General features: G+C 47.8%; 1 protein-coding gene across 5 annotated transcripts in view; it reads left to right on the top strand.

The window, feature by feature from the left end:
- The window catches only part of ACSF3 (acyl-CoA synthetase family member 3), a 113,159-nt gene that overhangs the window by 77,502 nt on the left and 15,761 nt on the right, over window positions 1-19,896 (top strand). For 4 of the 5 annotated variants that reach the window (XM_054049332.1, XM_054049330.1, XM_054049334.1 and 1 more), the window contains one exon: window positions 828-923. The exons of the other annotated variant lie outside the window; for it this stretch is intronic. In XM_054049332.1, the coding sequence (XP_053905307.1) occupies window positions 828-923 (96 nt within the window). The remainder of the gene's footprint in view (window positions 1-827; window positions 924-19,896) is intronic. 5 annotated transcript variants of the gene reach the window in all.

Raw genomic sequence — 19,896 nt, 5'->3', positions numbered from 1 at the left:
TGAGAAAAAGCCACGGTGGCCTCTGCTTGTACCTGATTGTTTATCTCCTGGGCCGGGCCAGGGGGTTGTGACGTTTTTGCTCAGATGAGGACCTCTCTGCCGGCATCCACACCTTTACAGGGCAGGATTGCTGCAGGGTGCTCTGCAGATCCGTTCTGAATCTGAAGCTGGGCAGTATGCAACAGCCTGATCCCTCCTCAGGGTTTGCTGTGAGCACATGACACCTGCTCTGTGATTCCCATTGGCTGCCTGTTGGCTTCTGAGTGACGTTTGAGAAGTTAAATGTCCTGGTACTTTTCCACCTGAGAATCTGCATCTCTTCTCATTCTATCCTGCCACTGGTGTGCTAGGCAGAGGGACTTGAGCGAGAACCCCTTGGTTAAAATGGCGGGGCAAGAGGTTCTGTGCAAGATGAATCCCCCTCCCTCCACCTCTTGGTCAGAAATAGCCCAAGTCTGTTGGCTGCTAGGACATGCTGCAGAAGCCCTCTATTCAGATGGGTTCGTGAGGACTGGATGAGGGTTGTTGAGAGAGGATGGGGGATGATACTTCCCACCGTCAATTCGTTTTGGCTCAGTGGGTGAAGCTGATGCTACTAGAATTATTAGTTTGTACCGATTGTGATTTTAAAGATCTGTCAAAGGCACCTGGAGCACGGGACTGGGACTGCTCAGTGATGTACGCACACGCGTCAGCTGACCTGTTCCTGTTGTACACCCTGACACCTGTAATATCCAGGTGCTGAGGTGGATGTTTAATACCTGGTGGGAGGTGATACCCTCTGCTACAGTGGTTGGCAAGAACATACGTCATCTCTTTTGGCCCAGGTGCAGACTTCACAGCACATCCTTCTGTGGGAAATGGAGGGACTTCAGACACACAAGTATCATGGCTGCTCTTGGACCTACAGCTGCTGTCTGCCGGTAGGATCAATCGATCTTTGGAATGGATTGAATCTCCTCCAGAAATATTGAGTATTTAGCAGCTGCCAAAGAAGCAGAAAGCATTGGATAAAGTTGGACAACTATCTGTTTACTTTCCTCAGCAAGGGCGGAGGGACTGGTACAGCCTAGAGGTCTGCTCTCGCCTGACCCAAAATGAACAGTGACTCGGAGTGTGGTAATGCAATACAATGTAACGTCATAACACAAATGTCTCTCCAGTCGGAAGCCGTTACAAGAGGGTGGGAGAGAAGGTGGCTGTCAGGCAGGGCTGGTAGTAAGTGCTGGAGCGGGGAGTCCCCCAGGATAAATGTTGGCAGCTCCATTCCAGGCCTCATTTTCAAAAAGGCAAAAGCCCAGGGTTGTTTCCGAAAGTGTGCGTACTTTGTACATGGTTACTGCAGTTGCACACCCGGAGCTGGTGATTGCGCCTGGAAATGGCCAGTGTGACCCATAACTGACCCTTTGTCTAGGTTTATACCCTGTTTGCCCTTGTAATTTTGATACAAATTTGATGGGAAATTTACATGCATATTTTTGTGTGGGGCCCTGGGCAGATTCCGGCCATTTAAAAATCAGGCCCTTAAACCTAGACTGGTCAGAGTACTAGAGGGTGTATCCTAGGGGCAGTCCTGCACCAGGCTGGGAACTAGGTGACCCAGTAGGTTTCCCCTTTCGTTTTTTAAGCTAAGCCTCTATTGGACAATGAGAACTGCGATGTTGTTTGAAAGAGAGGAGAATATCAGTTTGGACCCTAGGCTTTTCCATGCTGGTTCTGATATCCTGCAGTGCCAGCCATAGCTGATTCTTCCAAGGAAGGCAGGAAACCCCTTCAATGCACCTGGCAAATAGACCTGCAGGCCAGGTCTGGTGCAAAGGCATTGCTGGGAGCCGTTGGGCCTCAGAGAGGGTGAGGTGCTGTTGATGAAAAATCAAGGTTGAGGTTCAGAGGCTGAACCATGAGAAGAGTGGGGCTAGGACAGGAATCTGGGTGAGTATTGCTGGTCAGCATTGAGGGATATTACCACACCTCTGGGGCAGAGTAAAGCTTGTGTAGAGCAAGAGTATCTAACATACCCACACAATGAACAATGAAACATTAAAGGGTCATGAGACATTCTGGCCTGTAAGGAAACAGTCTAGGTAGATGCTAGAGACAGGAGTTCTGGGGCAGGTTCTTGGCATCTTATCCTGCTGACAAGAGGCTCACGGAGGCTTTTTCTAACCTAGACTTGAGCCATAAGGACAGTGGGGGTTGTTGATTCATAATAAAGAATGAGGAGTAGCTGCACTCATCCCGGTCCAATAGTGAACCTCCACTAGCTAAAAGCAGGGAGAGTGGGGAGGGCGGCTGGGTATTCGTCATTTGCCATCTGAATTGTCTTATCGGAAGCCCCTTGCCTCCCAGATCCTTAGAGGAGCACCCAAAGTGTCTCGTTCATTGCTGCAGCTCTGGTTTGCTCAGCTCAGCTGTATTTCTCATTCCAGCGAGGAGTGGCTTATTAGCACAGCTCTCTGTAAGATGCCCTTGAATAGGGTTTTTTTTCCAGGTGTAAACACCAGGGGGAGGCTACGCCAATGCCTCGCATTCTTTCATCTCGGCAGGGTTTTGCCCTTTCTCGCAGCTTGGCTCTGACAGCAGGCTCTGAGCTGCTGTGCATGGAATACAAACAGGCTTCCAAGTTCAAAGCATGACAAGAATTCCATTCCAGGCTGGAGGAATTTTTTTTTCATGCTGGGTGCTCCAGGGGTCTCTGGGAGAAGTTTTGAGAGCCGAGTTGGGTTGCGTAACCCCTTCTTTGCCAGGAACTGGCAGTTCCTAGTCAGACCCGACAGCTTTCACAAATGAGGGGAGAGGAAAGCAGGATGTTCAGATTCAAACTGTCTTGTGATTCTGGTCCACCCGAGGGGGTGGGTGGGGAGGGAGGAGCCAAACGCAGTGAAACATTTGCATCTTTACCTCTCTTAAAATTAGCCATTAGGGCACTCGGAGGGTCTGTTCTCTGCTTGGTGAACGCACAGCGGCTGCCATTAGTGCTAATGGGAGTTAGGCACACGCATTGAGCGGCAAGGGTGCCCCTAAGCTACAAATCTACTTGGCAATTTTATTATGTAAATAAATGGTGCTTGCACATACACCTGCTGCTGCTGCTGCTCGTGGTAATGTTCATGGTAAGATATGTAAACAAACAGCTATTCCCTTCCAATAGATTTATTTCCTTTCTTCTGAGCCATTACATTACCTCCGGATTCTATGCAGGTACAAATCTATAGCGGTGTAAAGATTGCACTCTGCCTCGACGGACTCTGACCCACAAAGCGTGACAGCTGGCTATTATTTTCAGATATTGTTTGGGGGGGGTTTAGTAACCTGTATCGTCCTTCTTGTATTGGCTTCTTGGGACATCTGCACCTGCTACCGCACTTGAACTGCTGGGGTCAGCTTCTGCTCCGCGTTAAATCAGTAGCAACTCTCTCATTAACGCTGCTGGGAGCTGGGTCAAATCTGAAGTGGGTCATTGGAAAACCAGAATCTGCTCATGTAATCCAGCCCCTCCCCCCATCTCTGAAATCTGGTTTAATTTACCTGAACCAAGGATGAAATTTGCCCCTTAAGATGGGGTGTAAATGGGGCTTCAGCGATACATAAAGCCTGGTGTGGGCTCTATGCTCGAGGGTGAATTTCACCCTGAATTTTGTCCTCCCCTCGCCCCGCCTCCAGTACAGAGGATCACGGGAGGCTCCTCCGGTTCTCTAATGCTGTTCAGTTATTGATGGGACCTGCAAGGAAAGCAGCCAGCTCCTCTGAAAAACCATGTGCCCATTTCCTGACCATAGAAATGTCTCTCTTAGCTATAGCTGTGATTACAGCGCCCGTGCCTCCCTTCCATTCGGTGGTGCGCTGGAGTTCTTTGGCAGTCAGATGGATTGCATTTAAGGACAACTGCTGCCAGTGGGACCACTAAGGCACCATTTCTTTGCCATCAGAGTCCCAAGATATATGCAACATCCATATTGTACATTTCATGTCTCCCCCTTGGGCTCCTGTACTCAAGAAGGGAGATGTCTGCATATTCGCCCTGTGCAAATGTAGTCCCGGGCGGCTCTGTTGGGAAGGTGAGAGGCGCGGTGTGACGGCTCCTCCACATCACTCAGTTGGTGTCCCAGGAAAGGGGAGTCGGGGAAGGTCGGGGGAGGGGAAGCGGATTCCTTATGAATAATTTGTACATTATTAATATGCATGTGTTTTTTAAAAAAGTTTTCAACTCTCCCTCTCTGTCTCTCCTCTCAGCAGCCTTTGATGCTTTATTAATGATTGCAGTGGAAACCAGTCAGACACGATCCCTCAATAGGCAGGAACGCCAATGGAGCCTTTGAACAGATCGGCTCCTAATGCAAAAGCCAAATGGTTATTGGGGCCCTTGCCTTCAGGGAAGTCATCCTGCAAATCTGTGTGAACAAGTTTCACTCCTCATGGCAGGGGACAAATCCCAGAGAGGATCCTCAGAGGCAGCACCTGGCTTTTGTGAGGGATAGGTGCGGTAGCAGGTCACTTTACAAGCCATACAGTCAGTCTGCATGTGGTGGAAACTGTCCAAAAAGCGGGGTTCAGAAAGAGATTTCTGGCTTTACAGCCCATGCCAGTGGGCATTGAGTTTAGAGGACGGGGACGCTTATGACCCAATAAGCATCTATGGAATTTGGGGTGTTGAGTGTTGCTGCTAGTTACCGACAAAGCAGGAAGGATGCGAGTGTGAACCCAGCCTTATGTTGCAAAAAAATGTGGCCATGACAGTAGCAGCCAAATGAGCTGAGAGAAGCTGACGAGCAGCAATGGAGGATCAAGTGAGGAAGATGGGAAGTAGAAACAGACAAGCAAAGCTGGTTTCTGATGTGTGAATTTCAGGCACTCTTAATATAGTGTTGGGGGGTTCCCAGTAACTGTCAGAAGTTACATTGTCTCATTTCAGCATGTCTGACCCTGTGGCCCCAGTACATGCTCAGGGCTCACTGGTGTCACTGGAAATCCTGTGTACATCAGGGTCTGTCCAGCTTTGTTAAACAGAGCAGGTAGCAATAGTGAAATACACTTAGAAGGAAACAATCTCCTCCTCTCCATTAACAGACAGAATGGACTCTCCCAGTTATCCGAGAGACACGGAGCAGTCCATGCAGGTAGCTAGGACTTACTGTTTCGGAGTGCATCCTTGTGCAGATTTTCCATGGTCATCCTAGCTGAAAGACTGGGCTGCAAGTTATTTGGAGCTGCAGCTCTCCTGTTGTGCACAGGAGAGATGCCACTACCATGCGTTTGACATCTTTCCTAATGGTCTTGTCCTAGGCCTTGTCCCCTGAGACTGCAGGAATGTTCTTGAGAGGATTCCTAGATTCAAAGGCCAGAAGGGGACCACTGTGATAATCTACTCTGACCTCCTGCATAGCGCAGGCCAGAGACCTGCCCCCAATCATACCTAGAACAGAGTTTTTATCCGAACATTCAATCCTGATTTAAACATTGTCAGTGATGGAGAGTCCACCGCAACCCTGGGTAAATTGTTCCAACGGCTAACTACTCTCACCGTTAGAACTTTACACCTTATTTCCGGACTGAATTTGTCGAGCTTCAACTTCCAGCCATCGCGTCGTGTTAGACCTTTCTCTGCTAAACTGAAGAGCCCATCATTAAATATTCCTTCCCCATGTAGATACCCTGTAGAAAGAATTAAAATGTCACCTGATCTGATAGCACATTGGGCTAAGGAAAACCATGAGCAGACAAGGAAGCTGGTGGGGTGGGGCTTACAGGTCAAGAACAGGGGAGTGGAAGTCAAGGCTCCTGGTTTATATTATTCCTGGATCTGCTTCTGGCTTGCTGTGGGGTCTTGGGCAAGTCACTTAACCTCTCTGTGCCCTTGTTTCTCCACCTGTAAAATGGGGATAATAGCTCTTAGGGTGAGTTTTAATTAATTACTGTTTGTTGAGCACTTTAATATACTTGGATGAAAGTTGGTATAGAAGGGTAAGGTGTGTCCTACCCACAGCCCAGGTTGTTTTTTTAAGCATGGCACTTATACAAGTGGGGACAATCTATTTCCCTTGTGTAGAAATGTAGAATTCCAGAGATGCTAATTACTGGTTTTTAGCTTACTCCTAACCAAGATGGCTGACCCCGTGACAAATGTTATTCATTTCCATTTATTAAATCATGCTAAAGTTGTCTCTGTTATTCAGCCTATCATCTAGCATTTCATTGACTAGATCCATCCCAATACATCATCATTGGCAAGGCTGTGTGAATCCCCTTCAGGAGAAAGGCCGTCTCTAATCAATTCCAGGAATGCAGCATGCTATGCAAATATTCAGAATTCACTGCACATTAGGTTAGCATCTCCAATGAACAATCAGTTGTGTATGATGAGTCACTTAGTTGAGATTGTTCATCTTGTATGACTGGTAGCATAGCTGCTAGCACAACTTTTCATATCACTCATGGTAGGAGATCAGAGTAGGGTTACCATATTCAAACATTTAAAAAAGAGGACACTCCACGGGGTCCCACCCCCGGCCCCGCCCCAACTCCGCCCCTTCTCCGGCCCGGCCCCATCCCTTCCCCGCCCCCATTCCAACCCCTTCCCCAAAGTCCCTGCCCCAACTCTGCCCACTCCTCTGAGCACCCCACATTCCCCCTCCTCCCTCCCGCTCTGATCTTGGTTGGGGGTTGCTAAGTGCTTCCCTGCTCCCCACTCGCCCTGCAGCCCCTGCACCGCTGCAGCCTCTGCGCCCCCCGCCTGCCCTACTCCTGCACCCCCCTGCCCCTGCAGCCTCTATGCTCCTGCCTGCTCTGCTCCTCCTCGCCCTGCAGCCCCTGCGCCCCCCTGCCTCTGCCTGCCCTGCTCCTCCTAGCCCTGCAGCCTCTGCACCCCCCTGCCCCTGCAGCCTCTGTGCCCCCTGCTCCCCACTCTCCCTGCAGCCCCTGCAGCCTCTGTGCCCCCGTCTGCCCTGCCCCTGCAGCCTCTATGCCCCTGCCTGCCCTGCTCCTCCTCACCCTGCAGCCTCTGCACCCCCCCCCCGCCTGCCCTGCTCCCCCGCTCACCCGGCAGCCTCTGCCAGGTGGGGGCTTCGGATGCTCAGCGGTGACCTGCCCCACGCTACAGCCTCCTTCCTGCCACACGGGGTGACGGGGCCGCAGGAAGGGTCCCCCAGTGGCTGGGGAGTCCTCGCCCGTGAGGGAAGCCTGAGCCGCTGGCTGGACCCAGCCTCCCCATGGTCTTGCGGGCTCGGCTGGGGCGCGCGGTCCGTCCAGCCTCCGGGGGCAGCAGCGGCCCCTTCACCGCTTTCTGCGGCTGCGCCCCCCCCTTCTCCCACCCGCGCTCACTACAATGTAGCCGGGCGGCTGGGCTGCACTGCGGACCCGCCAGGTTGTGCTGGGGCCGGGCAGACCCTGGCTTATGCTGCCTCCCTATTTCCCCGGACATGTCCGGCTTTTTGACAGTTCCCCCCAGACGGGGATTTGAGTACCAAAAAGCCGGACATGTCCGGGGAAATCCAGACATATGGTAACCCTAGATCAGAGCCCAAGTTCTCTTGATAACAGGTCAGTTTCAGTGAAAGCAGATTTCCCCTCTTAATTAATCGCCTCTTAAATTCACCAGGTGGTTTAGCATTGGGGTTTCCTTGGGCTCTGCTCTGGTAAACAGCAGCAACTTTTGGAGACGGGAGGGAGGAAGGCTGGCATTGTGGTTAAGGCACTGGACTGGCATTCAGGAGAGCTGGGTTGAGGTCATGGCTGTGCCACAGACCCCCTGTAGGACCTTGAACAAGTAATGTTTTTTGCCTCAGTTTCCCCCCTTTAAATTGGGAATAATACTCCCTACTTCACAGGTCAAGGGGGTCAAATACAATGGGGGTGGGGGGGCATGCATGCCTCTAGATAGATTAATGCTGTTCTCCACAAATCCTCATTTAGAAGATCTATGACAGCAGCTCACTATCTACTGTGGAGTCAGTAAAACAATTTGCTAGATAATTATTCTTGCAAAATGATGACTCTAGAAAAGTGTGAATTGTAGTTAGGGTCTGAAGCAGAAATAAAACGGTGTTCAGCTGTGCAGAAGCGAGACACACCCCACTCTGTGTTGGAGCACAGTCCAAACTGGGGGAAGTGGGGGGGACGGGTGGATAAGAGGGTGGGTAAATAGGCCCTGTGACATGCCGGTAGCCAGCTGGAATCCAGCTAGGCTGGGAAGGCCTGAATGGTGTTACTGTCTGGTGACTCCCAGGTGCTAGTGTGTGATAGACTAGTGGGTAGAGCTCCGCTCCACCTTTGGAGAAACGTCTCTGACAGCTAGAAACCTTATTGGCAAAGAGAAGCCAAGGACTGAATGGGTGACTGATCTCACCCCTCTGGTGGCTCAGAGTCTCAGCGTCTCATTGTCAAGGGCAAAGAGGAAGCGCATGCCGCACCTGCTCTGTGGACAGCTAGATGACGTCAGTCCATCAGAACCTCATTTCCCCAAGTACCACAATTCACTCTCAGTGAAGAGGGGGAGAACGTGCCATGATGTAGTCCATCAACTCAGTGCAGACAGGGGCTTTAAATGAGCTGTGGTCTTATTACAGAACTTTTGAGGGACTGGAAAGAAGGCAGCTGCAGCTTTGAAGAGGATGCCAGGGGGAGGGCAGGTTGGTTGGACCGAGAGAGAGACAATCCAGCGGGTGTGCTAGTTTCCCGTTGGAAGTAACTGGTTCTCCATTTACCAGTGTTGTGAGGGGAGTGAAAAAAGTGGTGGCCAGCAGGTTTCTGACTCCTTTTCTGTCAGACACGTGGGGATTTGCCGGCAGTAAAATCTGCCCCAGTGCTTCAGAAAGGTCAGCTCTGCTTGCCACTGATTTTAATTTAGGTTGAAACATTTACAACTATGGCCAGAAATGTTTGCAGGGGGAGAGAGACAAAGCAAAACCTGGCATTAGAATAAGGCAGAGCAAGGCCAGGGGGACACGAGGAATGGCCAATACAGTCATGCCATAGCAAGCCCTGGGGGGAATGCAGTACTTATGGGGCAAACTTGGGACCAGTACCCCGGAGTGGCCTGAATGTTGTCTAAGAAAAAGTATGCAAAGCATGCTAGAGAGCTGCTGTCTAATAATACTGCACTCCAGGCTGCCTTGTGGTGTTCTGGGTGAATTTGCTGATGAAAGTGAGGAATTAATAGCCCTGACTAGGGCTGGAGCCATGTAACTTCTGCCACGCAGCCCTGCCAATCCTGACTTGTGGCACCCCTTGTTATTCCAGCCTTGGACTGCTTCTCCTCCCCTCCCCCCAGCTGCTCTGCCAGGTCACTTCAGTTCTGGCCTACAGCGCCCACTGCTAATCCAGCCTCTCACCTACTTCTGCTGTTGCTTCTCATTCCTCCTGTGTAAGTCCTGCTATTCTAGTCCTGGCCTTCTCTCCTGAGCAGAAACTGCCAATCATGCTAAATTGGGCTGTATTATCCAGTGCTGATAACTAACAAGGATAAGCAATCACTGGAGTCTGGACCGAGCCCAGGAAACTTGTGTCTCTGATATCAAGGCAGCTGCTAAACTATTGTAGGTCTCCAAAGGTAAAAAGCCAGTGCATTGAACAGCTGTGCCACCAAGCCTCCATCTCCATGGACAGTTTACACTGGGTTCAAGAGAAATGGGATCAGATTCATGCTAACGTTTAAGGACTTTGCAGTTGTGTAGGCCAGGTGCTGGGGAGCTGACATGGGAAACTCAGGCTTGTCTGTGTGCATTCAGTGCTCTCCCTTTCCCAGTGCACCATAAATAAATTCTCCTAGTCCATCCTAGCACACTGTATCAATCTTGTTTAATAGACTGGAAAGCTTATTGCATGGCGGCAGGTCGCAAGTAGTGTCGAGGTGATGGATTGTGCCTTCCCGAAGTCGAATGTCGTTGATGTATAATGAAATATTTATGATTTATTCCAGCTAATAAACTGGAATGAAGTGTGTGATGTATGTGAGCAGATGGGAGAACTATTGATGCAGTCTTCATTGTGTGTGGGGGGAGGGGGCAGTTTATGTCCATCTCAGACACACACACACGCACCTGCACATCCCTTCATACCAGGAAATGAACACTTTGCTTCTGTGAGCATGGCAGAGCTGAATTCCATTGTTAGTCTTCAGCTCTTTCATCTAATGGTTTGCCACTCCATGCCCTCTTCCCCACCTGTTCCGGAGAGCAGGAATCCTGGAGGTGTAGCTGGCTATTCCTTTTGAATTTTAGACTTTGGGCTTGATGTCCGACTGAGAGCTGCAATCATGATTCAAAGTCAGTAAAATAACAAGGCCTTCCACTTCTCCCACCCTGGTCCCAGTCAGCTGGAGTAGCATCCCCCTATGCCAAGCTCCGGAACTTTATGCTCTTGATATTTCTGCGTTACCTACAAAAATAGTCTCCATGGGTTCCCCACACACTGGGAATTCTGTAGCCAAAACAGAGGAAAATCCCTTTATTTCACCCTCTGCTTCCTGTACTTTTTATAGAAAGTTGATTTGCAAGAATGTTGCGCTTGCCTGCGTGGTAGTAGGAACTGGATGCCCATCTCTTAGATCTTATACTTCTTGTCATTCTTAGGATATTTTTCTGTGGCCAGGAAACAATGTGGGAAGAGGCAACACAATTTTTTCATAGATTCCAAGGCCGGATGGGACCATTGTTGTCATCTGCTCTGGCCTCCTGTATTGCACAGGGCAGAGAACTTCCCCCAAATAACTCCCCGAGCAGAGCTTTTAGAAAAACATCCAACTTCGATTTTAAAATGGCCAGTGATGGAGAATCCACCGTGATCATTGGGAAATTGTTGCAGTGGTTACTTACTCTCACTGTTAAAAATTTACACCTTATTTCCAGTCTGAATTTGTCTAGCTTCAACTTCCAGCCACCGGATCATGTTAGCCTGACGAGACCGTTATTAAATATTTGTTCCCCTTGTAAATACCAATAGTCTGGAATCAAGTCATCCCTTCACCTTCTCTTTGTTAAGCTAAATAGATTGAGCTCTTTGAGTCTACCACTATAAAGCAGGTTTTCTAATCCTTTAAGCGTTCTCCAGGCTCTTCTCTGAACCCTTTGCAATGTATCAACAACCTTCTTGAATTGTAGGCACCAGAACTGGACACAGGATTCCAGTAGCGGGTGCACCAGTGCCAAATGTAGAGGTAAAATAGCCTCTTTACTCCTACTCAAGAGTCCCCTCTTTATGCATGCCAGGATCATAATAGCTCTTTTGGCCACAGCCCATCACCGTGGGCACTTGTATTTAGCTGATTATACACCACGACTCCCACATTTTTGTCAGAGTCACTGCTTCCCAGGATAGAATCCCCCATCCCATAAGTATGGCCTACATTCTTTGTTCCTAGATGTATATACAGACGCTCCCCGAGGTACGCAAACGTTCCATTCCAGAATGCCTTGAGTAACTCGAATTTTGAGTAAGTCGGGAACGTAGACCCAACCATTACACACACACACACACACACACACACACACACACACACAAACTTTCTAGCTTACGAAACTTACAGAACTTTTTCCGTAAATGCGGATTTGCGTAAATCGGGTTTGCGTAACCCGGGGAGCGTCTGTATTTACATTTAGCCATATTAAAACGCATATTGTTTGCTTGTGTCCAGTTTACCAAACGATCCAGATCACTCTGAATCAGTTACTTGTCCTCTTCATTAATTACTACTCCACCATTGTTTGTGTCATCTGGAAACTTTATCAGTGATGGTGTTATGTTTTCCTCAAAGTCACTGATAAAAACACTAAATATTGTAGGGCCAAGAAATGATCACCATGGGACCATGCTGGAATGCACCTGCTCAATAATAATTCACCATTTACAATTATATTTTGAGACTCTCAGGGGGCCAGTTTTTAATCCATTTAATGTGTTCCATGTTAATTTTATATCATTCTAGTTTGTTTAATCAAAATGTTGTGTGGTACCAAGTTAAATGCCTTTCTGAACTCTATGTTACATCACCACTATTACCTTTATCAACCAAACTTGTAATCCCATCAAAAAAAGATATCCAATTAGTTTGACAGGATCTATTTTCCATAAGCCCATGTTGATTTGCATTCTTTATTAATCAAGTCCCAGATCAGCCGCTCCATTATCTTGCCTGGGATCGATGTCAGGGCTATAATTACTTGGATCATCCTGTTTACCCTTTTTAAAATTGGCCCAACATTAGCTTTCTTCCCATCTGGAACTTCCCAGGGCTCCAAAATTTATAGAAAATCAACTTTAACAGTCCAGTGAGGTCCTCAGCCAACTCTTTTAAAACTCTGGGTGCGAGTTAACTTCTTCCTCTCAGCTGACTTGCCTCATAAAAGTATATAAAAAAATGAATGGTCTAGAGAAGGGAGATCAGGAAGTTGTGTCCTTCCTGTCTCGAACACAAGAATAAGAAGACAGTCAATGAAATTAAAAGGTGGGAAATTCAAAACCGACAAAAGGAAATGCTCTTCTCACAACTTGTGATTTAAACTGTGGAACTCGCTGCTATAGGAAGTTGTGGACGTCAAGAACTTGATAAGCTTCAAAAAGGGATTAGACATTTATATGGATAACCGGAATCCCCAGAGTTATAATAAATGATGGCAAAAGTTTTGGAGGGCTACTAAATCTCCTGCTTCAGGGTGTAAGACAGTCTAAGAGACAAGGATGAGATGTAATGTGAGGGGCAGATTAGCCCACAACTGCCTAATGCAGATTGCTTGCATCTTCCACTGAAGCATCTGGCACTGGCTACTGCCAGAGCCACAACACTGGACTAGATGGGGTCTGGTCCAGTCTGGCAATTCCTGTGTTCCTAAGTATTTTAGAGACCAGAATAAGAGATGGGGAAACTGAGGCACAATGATGTTAGGAGCCTAATTTTCACTATCCACCGTTGCTTTGCACAGCTCGGGTAACTGGAGAATACAAAGAGCCGGGTACATGTCTAACTGGCCTGTGCTCTGCCCAGTTACCTGTTGTGTCTGTAGACATGTGCACGTGCAGTTGCATGTCCATTTGTGAAAATCTGGCCCTGAGTCCCAGATTCTCTGGTGCCCTTTGTTCACCTCGCACCCTTCAGCTCCAGGGGAGGACTGAGCCCTGAGTGTCTTGCGCAGAAACACTCCCACCCAAACCTGGTGGGAGTGCTAGGATTAGCAGTCAAGAATTCCTGGTTCCTAGCCACATACTCAGTGTGCTGCACCATCCTGCCTTTTAAAATCGGTCTGCCGTGGCGTGACCCCTGCCTGCCACCAGTAGCACAAACACAAAGTCAGATGAAACCATCAAAGGAAAGGTAGCACAAGAGTCAACAACAGGGTAAAACAGCTCCTGTTCAAAGCCTCCCACGCTCCATGTCATGCCCTGTACCATGGAAAAGAGACAAGCCATGTTCCACCCCCTCAGCGTGCCAGAGTTGTCCCACCTGCTGTTCCTTTTTCTGCCTAATTAGTTCTTGTTTGCCAAGCCCTTTGAGATCCTCAGATGAAAGGCGCTGAAGAAGGACAAAGTGTCGTTATTTCTGACTGCCTCAAAGAAGGGCTCCTCGAGGGTCTCACAGCTGGGATACCAATTGTCTCGCCGACATGCAAATTTGGTGAGCCCTGTGATTCTCCAGGTACGGTCTGTCGAAGGAATCCAGTAGGGAGGACGCCTCATTCTGTCTTTGCCCTCTCGAGCTGAGAGATCGCTGTGCCAGCCAAGCAGCCAGCAGCAGGGAATTCCTATCAGAACTTGTAAAGAAAAGCTTCAAGGCTCCCAAAAGAGCAGGCTGCAGACCCATCAGGATCCTAGTATCGTCACCGCTTCAGCAGAGGCACAGAGATTTCCTGCTAGCAGCCAGCAGTTTGGGGCTCGATCCACAGGGGAATGCCCCTTCTACACTGAGCTTCCCCAGCTTGGATCAGAAATAATTTCCCATCACTTTGGCTGGAGTCTTGTGTTGTCACTAGCGTTACTGTTAACGCCATTGCTTGTGGAGTTCACTGCAGCTCCAGGAACCTGGGGGTGATGGAGATCTTTTAAATGCCATTGGAAGTCTGTGTGTCAAAGGAGATGTAGCCGGTATCAGGACCAGCACAGGAGATGCACCTGAAATAGTAAACGTTCATCTTTCACTGTGGTCGTACAGCAGTTCTGACCCTGTCCTTACGCCGAACAAATTATATCGGATTCAAAATGTTCCACACGTGCAACAAGCCAAAGCTCTAAGCGGGAACATTTCGGTCATACAATGAATGATGTGACACCTGTCAAAACAGCCACTGGGCCTGATTTTGAAAGTCCGCCTCTAATATGGCACCTGCAATACCTGACTGGGCCCACAGATAGGGAGTTAAATGACTAACTCATGTCATTTGCCCTCACAATTAATGGTGAGCACAAAATGTAGGCGAAGTTCATGGTGAGTGTAAAGTTGTGCTGGCAAAATTACAGGGCTGGGTTGAGGCCACTTTTCCCCAGAGTGGCTAAAGCCTTCAGTCCGGAGCTTACATTTCCGGCTTAGGGCCCCCGTTGGACGGTTGGGAATGTCTTGGGTCTAATCCTGTTTTGTTTAATGCCGTTCCAGTGTCACCGAGTGGCCGGGGCTAGGGAGATGTTTAGAGGGAAGCTGTTTGTATCACTGAGGTGATCTAGGTGGAAGCAAGGCTATCCACAGAAATAGCTTAGAGCACCCACTGTCACTGGCTTCTGGTAAACTGAAATATTTCCATAAAGCCAAGTGCCTGGCATGTGTCTGTGCCACAGGTGGAGTATTGTAGTTGGATGGGCTTTGCAGGATGGCCTCAGCTCAGCCCACACTGGGTTTCATGCTGATCACCCCACTTTGCCTGAACAGTGCCCCTTTCTCCCACTCCTCTTTCCCTCTAGTGCATTTTTTCCCCATAGATTTTCGACAGCTGAGCTGCCACCTTCTTCCACCAGAAACAAATAACTGAGTGAGATAACGAGGGAGCTAAGGAAGAATAAACCTAGAGCCTAGCGCCTCTGAGAGAGTGAAATTCAAACCAGCTCAAGGCCCGTGTGCCGCTCAAGTCCTGCTTCGTCACCGAGGCACTCTGCAGAGGGGTGGATTTCCCCCTGGGAGCACTGCAGGAGCAGAACAGCACTAAGAACCGCCAAGAGAACTCGAGAGCCTTTGGAACAGCTGGTCACAGTCTTAGCTGCCACCAGGGCAGGGGGTTAAAGTCACTCACTTTTTGCTTATCTACAACAGATATTTCCTTTCAAGGTGATGTTTCGCTGCTTACTAATGTAATGGCACAAGGGAGTGGCCGTTAGCCCTGTTCTTCACTGGGTGAATTATCAGAAGTTCTAATGCCACTTAGAGGTCACCTATATAGAAATTAAAGTGGGCCTTGTATCTGGTTCTGACTACGGGCTGTAGGCTCACAGAGCAATACAAGGCTTCTTGTCCCCATGTCTGAATTGTGAGTGGAGCTTCCTCTGATTCCTCCAGGGAGAGCTGTGCATTTATAACAAAGGGCTTGGAAAATACAGCTTTGAAATAGGTGTCTCCTCTTCTGAAGCCATCAATGCCCATTGCCTCGCCTTCCCCTTTGCAAGGGGAGTAGTTGGGCCTGTGTGGGCAGCTCCCCACTGCACCAGCACCCTCTGTGCATAATTGGAAGTAGAAATGTCATCAAGTGATTGCAAAGGCTGAACATTTAGATGTTCGATTTCAGCAAATGGCGGAACACTGCTGATGCAAAAGGGGAGACCAGAGTAAGGCTGGGTTTAATCAGGCCAGCTGTGTCCTAACGGCCTACTTTCCTGGCAGTTCACCGCTGTTTTTTTCCCCTACAATTTGTGCTAGCTTTTCAATCCTGCAGAGCCAGTCTAGCTACCGGAGCAGGGCTGCGGCCTGTTCCGCCTCAGGCATCGTTGGTGAAAGAGGCAGGGAAGTTCTGATTCCAGGTTCTTTCATGTGGCTACTGTCCGAAGGACAAAGCCCGCAGCCTGGTTTTCACGTGCCCGGCTGGGTTTCCGGGCTGCGTTCCCTGTAAGCTGTGTGCTTGGGCGGCCGCCCAGGAGAGATTCAAATGCCGCCCAGCTGATTAGAGAGTGCGCACAGCCAGCAGCATGTGCTCAGGTGCCCCCCCCACGTTGCTCCATCCTGCAGCTGCTTCCGGGACCCTCCTGCTGGGTGTGCAGAGTGGGGGGAGGGTGCTGATGTCAGGGTGTCCCCCTGCCCCTGTACCCCATCTCCGCAGAGCAGGGGAGAGGGGACAGCTTGGCTCAGGACTCGGAGCTGCTGTGGTGAACGGTGAGTGAGTGCCTTTCTTAAAGAGACAGTGCACTGTTTCTAAGATTTCCCCAGCAGCCAGCTGTCAGTCTCTGTGTCTCTTTCTCTGTCTCACACACATAGTCTCTGGGTCTCACACACACTGTCCCACAGTCTCTGTGTCACACACACATACACACACATAGTGTGGCACACACGCACTGTCACTGTGTCACAACAACAGTGTCTCACACACACACACCATCTCTTTGAGACACATACAGTCTGTGTCACACACTCTCTGTCTCTTTCACATTCACCTCCCAACACATACTTGTATTATTGTTGTTGTTACTTCTTGGTACTTCCTGCAATGCACATATATTCTCTGCAATTTTACTCTTCCAAAGTGTGTTATTTTAGTGTTTTGACTGGTCTCTGCATTTCATAATTTTTATTTCTCTTACACTTAAACTTAATTATTTGAGTAGTGAGTTCTAAAATGTCTAACCTGTCCTGGCTGGAGTAATTACACTGCTCTACAGCCAAAATGCTTCTGAAATAAATGTAGTCAAACTTTACTAATTCTGAGTCACTGAGAACGAAAATGATGCTTAAAATTGTCGATTGGCTCTAGTTTTCAAGATATGCTATTGGGTCAGTATATACGACCCTTGACTTGGGAATGGCGGAGGATAAGTGAGTTATAAAGGGAAGGGATCTCAATTTAAACCAGAAATGACTAAAGTACATCTTTGACTGGATCTATGAATAAATCTATGACTGGGTTTGGACAGTACTTGATTTTTAGGCAAAACAATGAATGATGCAATCTGAAGCTGGTATTGCATCATACATGATATGAATTGCATCATGTTATTCCTAGAAGACATGGATGATGCAATCATAGCAAAGCTTACATCACTCTGCTGAACAAATTGCCCTATATCAGCTCTAGAAATCATACAGTGTCATGCACTCTTATTTGTCAGTGTTTGATTTTGCAAAGGGACACATTTCTGTTTAGCCAAAGTGAGCAGAGATGCCTCGTACTTGTGTGAACAGTGCAGATAACTTCTGCTATGTTTGTGGTGAAGTGACTTTTGCATCACAAAAGCGCAGTATAACCACTATGGTTAAGAAAGCCTATCACCTTTATTTTGGCTGCAAAATTGGAGATCAGGACAAGAGGTGGGCCCCACACATATGCTGCAACACTTGTGCAACAAATCTTCGCCAGTGGTTGAACAGGAAAAGGAAATCTATGCCTTTTGCAGTGCCAATGATTTGGAGAGAGCCAACAGATCATACCAGCAATTGTTACTTCTGCATGGTGCCTCCAGTTAGGAAAGGTGTGTCAAAGAAGAAAAAGTGGACTGTGCATTATGCAAACATTCCATCAACTATACGCCCAGTACCCCACGGAGAAGGACTGCCGGTTCCTGATGCACCAGACTCATTCTCACTTGAGTCAGACGAGGAAGAGGATGAAACTTCTGGTCCTGAACCATCAATGTCACAGGACCCACATTTTCTCCCATCCTCCTCCTCTGAATCACACTTCATAACACAAGGTGAACTGAATGACCTTGTCAGGGATTTGGAACTACCCAAGAGTAAGGCAGAACTGTTGGGCTCCAGACTACAGCAGTGGAATCTCCTGGCAGGTGATGTTAGGGTTTCCATGTTCCGTGACCGTCAAAAGGATCTTGTCCCATTCTTCTTCATGGAAGGTGATCTTGTAGCTTGCAACAACATCGATGGTGTGATGGCAGCCCTCAACATCATTCACGATCCAGATGAGTGGAGACTGTTCATTGATTCATCAAAGACGAGTCTTAAAGCTGTTTTACTGCATAATGGCAATGTTTTGCCATCAATTCCAGTTGGTCATGCAGTCCATATGAAGGAAACCTATGATAACATGAAACAACTTTTGAGGTGCATAAACTATGACCAACATCAGTGGCAGCTTTGTGGCAATTTGAAGGTTGTTGCTCTCTTGCTTGGTCTGCAGACTGGATGCACAAAGTACTGCTGTTTTCTCTGCGAATGGGATAGTCGTGCAAGAGATTCCCACTACATCAAGAAAGATTGGCCACTCCGACAGTCATTGGAGCCTGGGAGGAAAAGTGTTCAGCATCCACCACTTGTTGAATCAAGGAAGATTTTGTTACCACCCTTACACATCAAGCTGGGTTTGATGAAGAACTTTGTCAAGGCCATTGACAAAACACAAGCAGCTTTCAAGTACCTCCGTGGAAAATTTCCAAGGTTAAGTGAAGTTAAGGTAAAGGAAGGTGTCTTTGTTGGTCCTCAGATTCGTGAACTTCTTCGAGATGATGCATTTGACCATGCACTGCATGGCAAGGAAAAGACGACATGGAAAGCCTTCCAGTTAGTGGCAATAAATTTTCTCGGAAACAACAAGGCAGACAACTACAAGTTGTTGGTGGAAAACCTCCTCAAGGCATACAAAAGCCTTGGTTGCAACATGCCACTAAAGATACATTTTTTGCACTCTCATCTAGATTTTTTTCCACTGAGCTGCGGAGCAGTGAGCGACGAGCACGGCGAGCGATTTCACCAGGACATTGCAACAATGGAGAAATGCTATCAGGGCAAATGGAGCCCATCAATGCTTGCAGACTATTGCTGGACAGTGACAAGAGATGCTCCATGTAATGAATACAAGAAACAAGCCAAGAAGCGCCAAGTAGACACTGAATAGGACTAAACTACGTACATAATAGTTTTTTGCCTTTTGTTTCATAATAAATTTTATTTATATAACCCTTCTGCTGATTTTTAAAGTGTTACATAAACAGGACAGGTGAAATATTATCATGTAAAGCAACCATAAACACATGAAAAGACCTAGGTTTACAATTTATCATTAAAACTCTACTATCTACACAATATACATAGACATAAAATGTAAAAACTTAAATATCTTAGAAACAGTAGCCAATCAGTTGTTTTAATTGTCATATTTGAATTCAGCACATCAAAATACATAATAAATAGCACATTTTATCTCTGAAGCAGACAACTTCTCAAAAATTGTAGACCAGTGTTATCCCTATGGTAACTTTTTCAAAATATATATTATATCTAGGTTTTTTGTTTCTACTGATGGCGCACATCCGCATGTACCTCGGTGCACATAGCAAAATTTATTCCGCACATGGATGGAAAAAATTAGAGGGAACATTGTTTACGGTGCTGGCAGATAGAGAACATGTCTTTGATTTGTAAACCACATGGAGAATGCATCTGGAGCTGGCCAGGAACGTCCTGTCTCGGGGCTGATGGGAATGCACTTGACAGCGCGGGTTGGAATAAGGCTGGCATTTATCTTACAGGGACCATTAATGTAAAAGAAAATATTTGTAAATAACATTAAGGTTGTGAAAGAAACTGACAAAAGCCAGGAAAGTCCAAGTTGTAATTGACAAGCTGGTGTGGTGACTCAGTGCTCACTGGTGTGTCAGCTCTGCGCTCTCAGCACCACCAGTTCGCATCCCCACTAGGGACTTACACTGACACTGTCATTACATGAAAGATTGCAACATATGTTTCGGAGAGCTCCTTCCTCCTCCCGCCCACATATGCCTTTTATTTCCAGACACCTGGCTCAAATGTGCCCTAGGTCAAGAGTGAAATGA

Source organism: Malaclemys terrapin, chromosome 14 (assembly GCF_027887155.1).
Source record: "Malaclemys terrapin pileata isolate rMalTer1 chromosome 14, rMalTer1.hap1, whole genome shotgun sequence".
NCBI classification, from domain to species: Eukaryota; Metazoa; Chordata; order Testudines; family Emydidae; genus Malaclemys; species Malaclemys terrapin.
Note: the sequence above shows the minus strand (reverse complement) of the source record. Positions and strands in the feature narration are given on the sequence as shown.